Source organism: Calidris pugnax, unplaced genomic scaffold (genome assembly GCF_001431845.1).
Source record: "Calidris pugnax isolate Ruff unplaced genomic scaffold, ASM143184v1 scaffold1, whole genome shotgun sequence".
NCBI classification, from domain to species: Eukaryota; Metazoa; Chordata; class Aves; order Charadriiformes; family Scolopacidae; genus Calidris; species Calidris pugnax.
In genome coordinates, this window is record NW_015090800.1 from 42,881 (window position 1) to 51,501 (window position 8,621).

The 8,621-nt window shown below is 35.1% G+C and overlaps 1 protein-coding gene across 1 annotated transcript; it reads right to left on the reverse strand.

The window, feature by feature from the left end:
* Positions 1-3,902: 3,902 nt before the first annotated feature.
* IAPP (islet amyloid polypeptide) lies at positions 3,903-8,194 on the reverse strand. Its single transcript, XM_014937284.1, has 4 exons — positions 7,883-8,194; positions 7,373-7,469; positions 7,092-7,226; positions 3,903-4,433 (listed from the first exon to the last, which is right to left on the reverse strand). Exons 2-4 carry the CDS (start codon positions 7,450-7,452, stop codon positions 4,241-4,243), a joined length of 408 nt encoding a protein of 135 aa, XP_014792770.1. The 5' UTR covers positions 7,453-7,469; positions 7,883-8,194; the 3' UTR covers positions 3,903-4,240.
* Between the last annotated feature and the right edge of the window lie 427 nt (positions 8,195-8,621).

Here is an 8,621-nt window from a genome sequence, read left to right on the forward strand (position 1 = left end):
TTAGCATTCAAGGAGAAAATTTGTTGCATAATGAACAGCAGTTTTAACTATTGTCTTATCACCATTGTCTCATTCTTTAACGAGCTTCTGATGTCATGACTTTCAACTTTTGATGGCATGTATGATTCCTAGCTTGAGATTTTTTTTTAACATTTTGATACGAAGACAAGTTTTAGTTAGAGAAATACCTCTTAACTGGATCTAATTAAGGCTATATAGTTTCCATAGCAGTTGAAGCTGGGAACCATTTTGTCTAAAATTTTCAGAAAAACTGATCAGTAGAGAATCCAGATTTCTTGCGGCTTTGTTCCTAAATTGAAGCTTAGTTTAAATGGTGGGTTTCAGTTCTGAGTTTGAGTTTGGTTATTGAAGCTTACACAGTTTCACAAAAATACTTTATTTTTCCATATAGGATTTTTTTTTGAGTGTGTAAAAATAGAGATAACAGTAAGATGACTGAAACAGAAGTTGTCATCCCATGGAAAGATTCTATTTCATGTTACTTCAACCATTATTTTTATATTCTGTATGCAGCAAGGAGATGTGTCATACCTAACCACAGCTCTTTGCTAGTTGCATTGCAAAAGCAATGTAGAGCAGTCCTATTTCTATATGATAATGAAGCTAGACAACAAAATTACTTAACCTTGTAACTCTGAAAAAAAAGAGTCTACCATACCTGTCAAACTATATTTGTAAGTGAGCTAATTGACTCAAACCCTGCATAATTCTAGAAAGTGAAGATGGCAGCTACTGAGGATATTCAGTAGTGCATTACAGGAAATAGACTTTATTCATAGTATCAATGTATTAACTTTCAAATAGTTTTAGAAAGCCATTCAGTAAAATCCAGACCTACTAATAACACTATCCTGTTGAAAGTGAAAGGAAACTTTGTCAATTTAGTGTTTAAAGCTCTCACCAAGAATCTTATTTATTTGAAAAATATTTATATTTTTGTAATACAAGTTGAAATTATTAATTCAAAATTTGCTATTTATTAAAAGTGCATTTTATGTGGCATGAATATTGTGCGCTTTCTTAGTTTTAGTCCAGGCTTTTAAAAGTGAAATCAATTTCTTACTCCATTCATCATGAAAAAATATAAATTCTGTCTTTTATGAAGCTGTCATAGTTCCTGAGAAATATTAGACCCCAGGGCACACTACTCCATTTGAAACATTCTTCATGTTCATACTGTCTTTTTTTGAACATCTCTTTTGCTTGTTTGATGACTTTTGTTCTTCTCCCTCTCATTTAGTGCAATTCAATATTATGTCCCTATTCTGTTTCTTTTAAAGACAACTTAATAGAAGACAATAAAAAGCAGAAATTTAGTATTTTTTAAAAAGGGAATATAGCCTTATTTATCACATTGTCTACATAGTTGATTTTCCTTTTTTGTAATTTTTGTTTTCTGGCATATTTTCTGAAAGATGGTGGGCATCCAGACTAATTGAAAATGGACCGAAGCTATGCAAGACCTGATTCTCAAAAAATATTTATGTCCCTAAAGGTGCAGATGAATACATATTGGGATTTTAAAAAAATACACAGAGGCACTTAATTTTTGTTATTTAACTAGGCTTCACCTAGCAGTCTTCATATTTTGAGATTCCTGAAGTTATGCAGTTTGGGGTTATGACAAATTCATGTTTAAATGCTTCTTTTTCCTTTTTTCTTTTTCTTTTTTTCCCTTTTTTTTTTTTTCCTCTTTTTTTTCTTTTCTTTTTTTTTTTTTCTTCTTTTTTCTTCTTTCTTTTTCAATCCATTCTTATCCTGGCTCATTCTCTCAGGACTGTGCTTATACCCAGGCTTGCCATGACTAGATCCATCTTCTCAAAGAGGTCCAAGTGCAGTTGGTGGTAACTCCACAGCAGGAGGAAGGGTAGCAGAGTTGTGTTCCCAAGGGTATATACTGCGGAACCAGTCTCAGTGTAAGCAGGTTCTCAAGATGCTTCAACTGACGAATTAACTAATGTAGTTTGGAATATGGGAGTTCATCACGCTGATGATTTGGAGCCTGAGGTATTGTCTTGGGGTTTTTTGTACTAAACTTTTTTTAATTTTTATTTTATTTTTTTAGGTTGAAGAGTTCATACCCAACTGCAGGTGGGATTCATGTCACCTGATTCTAATTAAGTGCCCATTTTCAGCTAATTGTCTAGACGTTTTCTATGATCAATGAAGAAATAGAGGCACTTCAAGAATGTGATTCATCCCATCCTAAAATAGATGTCTAAGCTGGGATGAATTGGAGGTAACTGTCTTTCTCCGCCAAATAGCAGGTGAGAACTGACAACTGGTTAGAGAAAAAGCAGCTGAAAATAGGTGAGATGGTCTCCCTCTGAGCTATTGATATATCTTATTTCGCCGATTTGGGAGATGAGTAACGTTTTTCAGTATTTGCCAAATAGGGCAAACAAGTTAAAGAGATGTTAGTATCAAACCCATCAGGTTCAGGAGTACATAAGATAGAAGATAATGTATACAGTTCCACCAAACCTGTGTATAGACAGCCTATGCTTTGTTTTGATTTGTCAAATGGTAGCTTAAAAAACCAAAAGCTGATGCGTAAAGCTTTCTACGTATTTCAGGTTGGGATCAGCCTAGAAATCAGCATCCACCCACAAGGGACAACCCCACTTGGTTACTCCTCTCTACAAAAAACGTCACAGTGACACTTCAGAGCCATCCTGTCACTTCCTCGTTTATTTTCTGAAAAGTAACTATTCTAGCTGAAAAACAAATTAAGCACACAATGGATGTATAATATATCTCAAAAGTAATTTGAATGGAAAGCGTTTCAAGCTGGCAGAAATATTAGACAAGTTTAACACCATCTGAATAGTTTTCTCAATAAAATTCAAAATAAATATCCATTAGAACATTGATGAAGGTTGAAACGTCTCTCAACAGAGTAATCAGTAGCACTTTTACAGTAGAAAATCTGTGCAGTAATTTTTGTTCTCATGTACTATTTGTGAAATGAAGGGAATATGCCATTTAACATCCAACTTAGCAAAAGAGTTGGTATCTTAAGGCATACTTTATAACAGAAAGAAATCAACAAAAAGCAATTATTGAGATTTCATTTCTCCAGCACTAAGCTTCTGTTGAACTTTTTTCATAATTGGACAATAATGTTTTTTAGATGATAGTGAACTCTTTCACTGAGAAAATGATGGACAAAACAACCATTGCTGTGAGATAGGATGTCATCTCTATGAAGCTTTGTGTAACAATATAAAGAAACAAACATTTCTATTAAGCCTGCACTGATACTGGGCTGAGGTAGGAGAAAACAACACTGTGAAATTTCCACGAAGGTCCACCCATCTCTAAACTAGTTTTCTCAGATTTTGGTAGCAATGTAAATATGCCAGTGGGCAAATTTGCCCTGTTTTTGTGATAAGTTTTGATGCTTTACCTGCTTGTTAATTTTGTCTCTTCCTTTTGTTACTCTAGTTCAAGGAAAGGAATGTCCAAGGACAGGTGGTTTTTGTTAGCTTTTTAACTGAGCTTTCTTTTATTCGTATTTAAAAGCACTGATGCTCACTATCCTTAACATTTTACTGATACCAGTAAGAACTGTAAATTCTTAAAACCCCATTCTTGGTACATAGGGAAGTCTGTGCCACTTCTACTTGCTAAATGCACATTAAGGTGGAAAGAGACCAGTCAGGTAACTGGTATAACCATATGCACAATGCAGCCATCTTGTTTCACTAGTTGTTCCTTCAGTTGTGCAAAACGAGGCACTGTAGGTGTTTCAAAGCCAGGAAATTCTTCTGTTTTACTGTCATTAGGACCTTCTGTTAGCATTCTGATTTTTGTTGGTCTTAATTAAAATGATTTCTTTCTCTTACCAAACTGTGACTATAAAGACATACACGTCATGATTTTCTTTTTAATCCTTTTAATAATAATAATAATAATTAAAAAAAACCCTGTTGCAATTACTTTTCCATTTATTATCGTGATATATATTTATTTTTTAACAAGGGAATTTGACAAGCAGATTTCTAGAGTTCTTAATGGAGTTGAAACAGTAGCCTATGCATGTCATTTTACACGCATAGTGAAAGGATGAACGTAAATCACATAACCACAAACACACACACAGAGAAAACAAGGCACTGTTAAGACTGTACAAGTAATAAATGACAAAGAGGTTGTTGATACATTAAAAACTGAGCTCCTAATGAAAACCGTAGCAGTAGTCATTTTAACACCCTGTTTAAAGCTGCGCGTTGTTTTGGGGTTCTCTCCTTGAAAGCCCAACTGTGTCCCTCTTTCCGTATGTGTTGGACCCCACATTCGTAGGTGAATAAATCGCTCCGATGTTGCCGCTGGAACGAACCAAGAAGTCGGCCAAGCGTTGTGTCACACAGGTAGCCGTGTTACATTTCCGTTTCTCCAGGTGGTGGCTACTAAGGTAAAACAAAAAGAGATCAAAGATTAAGTCAAATGATGAGCAATCAAGCGTGCCACTTCTAATAGGCATTTAAGCTGTGCTAATGTGGGAGTTCTTTTAATATGTGCACAAATACAGGAACGTTACAATCTTCCTACCACCTACTTTGTGCCTGAAAAAAAAATCTTGCGCTGTATGCTATTATCAGTTTTAATGACGGGGGTTATTTAAATGCAAAGACCTTAACAGTCATATGTCACTTTTATTGATATTCCGCATAGCAGTTTATGTCATCTAGAAAACCTGTAATGATAGTATAGTTAAGACAGTAAGTGAAAACAATGACTAAATGTTTAGCTTTAAGCTGAACTTCTAAATCTATTTTAGAGCTCTTGCTGATATCATGAGGATTACTAACATAATGACAATCACTAACATTTATTTAGTTCTCTTGCTCCCACAGAATCATATCCTGCTCTTACTGCAGTGAACAGTAATCTTCCAGTCCACAGCCAGTGGATTGAGGCCAGAGACCCTTTCTCCCAACTGCTCCACATATCATGAAATGTGGCAGGCGTTGCCAGCTTCTGCTCACTTCAGTGCCACTTAAGATTTTGTTCTAAGAAAAGATTTCTTCCCTATTGAAAAGCAGCCACATCTTTGTTGAAACACCAGCAACTTGAAAGTGTTGTTGGGGTAGGAGATGATAAGTTGCTGGATGTGACTTTAAAGAATGTCCATGGAAGAATCCATATCTAAAGAGAATATTTTATGGTCTAATCCAACAGAACTCTGTGCAGAACTTAAGTAGCATGACATCTTTTTTTTTTTCTAAATCATAATATCATAGTTAACTTAAGAGACCGTGAGTTTTCAAACTTATTACTTATACCACTGTGTTGTTCCTTTGGACAGAAATATTTGATTGCTGAGATTCTTTATTGAGTTATTGTTAATTTTCTTGGGTTTCTTCATGTTGATGTGGCATGAGGTAGACAACAGTTTGCAGCAAAAATTTACTGTGAAGAGTGACATTTTCCCAGTTTCAAACTCTGAGCAATTAGCAGTGAGTACATTGATTGACTAAATCTGTTACCTAAAATGTCATCTATTCTTTTAGAGTTAGAATCCAAATGGAGTACCAGTTGTGAGAGAAACGTTTGTATTATACTGGTTCGTCCTCGGCAAATAGACAGCAATTTCTAAGCAATTAATATTTTAAATATGTAACTGTATTTAAAGGAAATGGTTGCATAGGTCTTGATATAGCTTTTCTTAGGTTTTCATGGGTAGTTCTGTTGATTTAAAAAGAGTTTAATTAAGCCCTTAACATATGAGGTTCAAACAGCAACTGGTTCTCGTGGAAATCCTGATTTGTTTGTGAAGGCAGAATTCTCTTTTGTCGAAGGTACAAAATGAGGCCCTGACACTCTGAGTTTAAAACTCCAGTCCTTACAGGGAGCTACTAGATTTCTAGCTGATGTCTAACCTGACTGAACCCATTCTACCTGGTAGCTCTGTGATCTGTAACCTTTAACACACTCTGAGTTTAAAACTCCAGTCCTTACAGGGAGCTACTAGATTTCTAGCTGATGTCTAACCTGACTGAACCCATTCTACCTGGTAGCTCTGTGATCTGTCAGAAGGAACTGAATATGTGCTTCAATGAGACAGTTCACCCAGTCAAAGATTGTAAACCAAGGTCCCAGAAAAGCAGATAAGGCATGCCACACTCATAAAAGTGTTGCATTGTGTTTGAGTATTACACTTGGTATTTTTTTTTTTTTAATGTAAGAGCTGTAAAAGTGTGGGAACTTAGTCTCCTTTATCAAAATATTTTGGAAGATAGCCAAATTGTCATAGAAGAATGACTTTCTTTTTTTTTAATAAATTGAGAAAGAAAGAAGCAGGCAACTATACAGACCTGTGCAGTTACTGAATCTATCCAGAATTGTCATTGTAATAAATTCACTCAAAAGCCTGATGAAAATTAAGATAGTTCAGTGCTGATTATCTTTTAGTAGAAATTACAAATACTTTTAAAATACTCTTTTATTCATAAAAATGTTACCTGAAATTGGATTTATGGATTTATTAACATGAATGCAATTCAGACTAGTTAAATTCTGTCAGAGCCAATTGCTTCTTTTCTTTCTTCCCATGATTAAATTGATATTTAACTCTGACTCTGTAATGAAATATTAGTTACTTAAAGGAAACAGTTATGTTACAAAATAATTCCATTCTAGCAGAGTATTAGTGTTATTAAGAAGGGTATATTTCCTTTTTTTTTCCTTCAGGCTTGGAAATGTGAAAATAAGACTAGATATAAAATAAGAAAGCCCTTTCAAAACACACCTTTCTTCTCAAGATAATTTGTAGCCTTTGTAGCACTGTAGCATTTGTAGCCTTTTTAATTTATGAAAGCATTATAATTGTAAAGTGGTTAAATGATTTGCAAGTTTTATCTCTGGATTTCTCTTTCTACCCTGAATGCTTTGATCTTTATGCCTACAGAATGGCTCTAATTACAAGAAGAAGGGTATTTTAAGCTCTTTTTGAGGATAAAGAACATACGCAAAGAGTCTCAAGTAACAGAATATCACTAGCATGAAGTTTGCTCCATAATTTAATCATAACTAGTATGACTAGAAAAAACAAGGCAAACCAATACCTTTTTGTCTTTGCTGCTGGTTGTTCTGGCATTTCCTCACTAAGTCCTGAAAATGTATTCCGTGACATTACTGGCAATATCCATCCTTGTCTCTTGGAAGTACCATCAGATAGATCATCAGCCACAGACAGTAATCTTTAAACAACAATAAAATACCCTGTGAGACTGAATAGCTCTATTTTTGCTCATATTATTTGAGATATGAAAGCAAATGAGATTCATGCAATAATCTCACCACCTTTTCCCCTAAAAAGAAATCAATGTGATTATTTATTACTCACTTCTCAATAGGTGTAGCTTCCAAGCAGCTCAGAGTGACAGAAAGTGCAATGAAGAAAACTGACAGCTTTAGGTGGCACATCTTTGCTTCCAAACTTTCTGAAAAGGATAATGATTCAAAACTGAAAGCAAACCCAAATACTCTTCAGCATATCCTATTACTGATGCCCATTCTGTCCTAAGTAAACAGCAGCTAGTCTTTTTCACAGGCTAGAGTACAAAAATGATCTCCCCGAGTTTAGTGACACAACACAGCTTCAGACAGATAGCTCTCAACAAAAAATGTTCATTTTCCATCTAGTAGTTTCAATCCTTTCCCTTATCCATGGTTTGCATTTCCCAACATGTCCCAGTCTCAAATTCTGGACCCAGGTGTAATTTACCCTGAAGTTATCTTAGCCTTTCCCTGAAAAATGCTTTCGATTAAAAATGAGAAACGTTGTGCTTTCCTGAAAGCACATCTGTCGCGCTGCATCTTAAGGTAGGAAAACAAAAAAAAGGAAATTGTTTACCTTTAAGTGGTCAGGGAGCTAACTGAAGAAGCACGCCTGTGTTAGCAAGAAGGATGAATGCAACAATTCCACGCTTGCATCTAGCTCTGGAGTATCCCTTTTCCCCTTTCCTTGCTGACAAGTAATACGGCTCTTATATACCCTTCACACCTTTCTCAGCTCTGACATCAGGCAGCACAGAGACACTGTCATTAATTCCCATCCCTATAGATAGAAAGTACTCCAGAGAGGAGCAGAGGCAGGTAGGTCATTATTACATTAGCACATCGGTAAATATTAACCTCGTATATGCAGGATGCCCTCCTGAAGATACTGCAATAGCAGATTGCACATCAGAACTGTAGCCTCGATTCTTACAGTTCTGTTAAAATGCTGAGGTAATATTCCCTGTGGGTGTTTTCAAGGGCTAAATAAGGTAACAAAAGTTATAAAGAAAGCCAGAGTAAAGGAAACACCAGATGACCAGTAATTGAAATACAAGAAAACAGAGATCTTAGAAAAGATAGAATAGTTAAAGTTGTGGAGGGTTGTAGTTGAAGCATATAATGATCAAAACAGAAAAAAATGTTTGAAGGGATAAAAGCTGTATAAGGAATAAGAAAAGAATGAAAATTATTTTAATTGACAGGGTGATCATTCAGGGTAGCAAGGTAGAAATCATGTACAATTTTCAGTAAAGTATGAATATGAATGAAAATTCTGTCATTATTAATGTAAAATCTGATGTTTTGCTAACACT

Bases quoted from the DNA above. Each gene is read 5' to 3' on its own strand.
- IAPP (XM_014937284.1), bottom strand. From the start codon at position 7,452: ATGTGCCACCTAAAGCTGTCAGTTTTCTTCATTGCACTTTCTGTCACT. The intron at 7,227-7,372 runs GTGAGTAATAAA...TGTTGTTTAAAG, and splicing joins GAAGCTACACCTATTGAGAA to ATTACTGTCTGTGGCTGATG. The intron at 4,434-7,091 runs GTATTGGTTTGC...GTTTTACCTTAG, and splicing joins CCAGCAGCAAAGACAAAAAG to TAGCCACCACCTGGAGAAAC.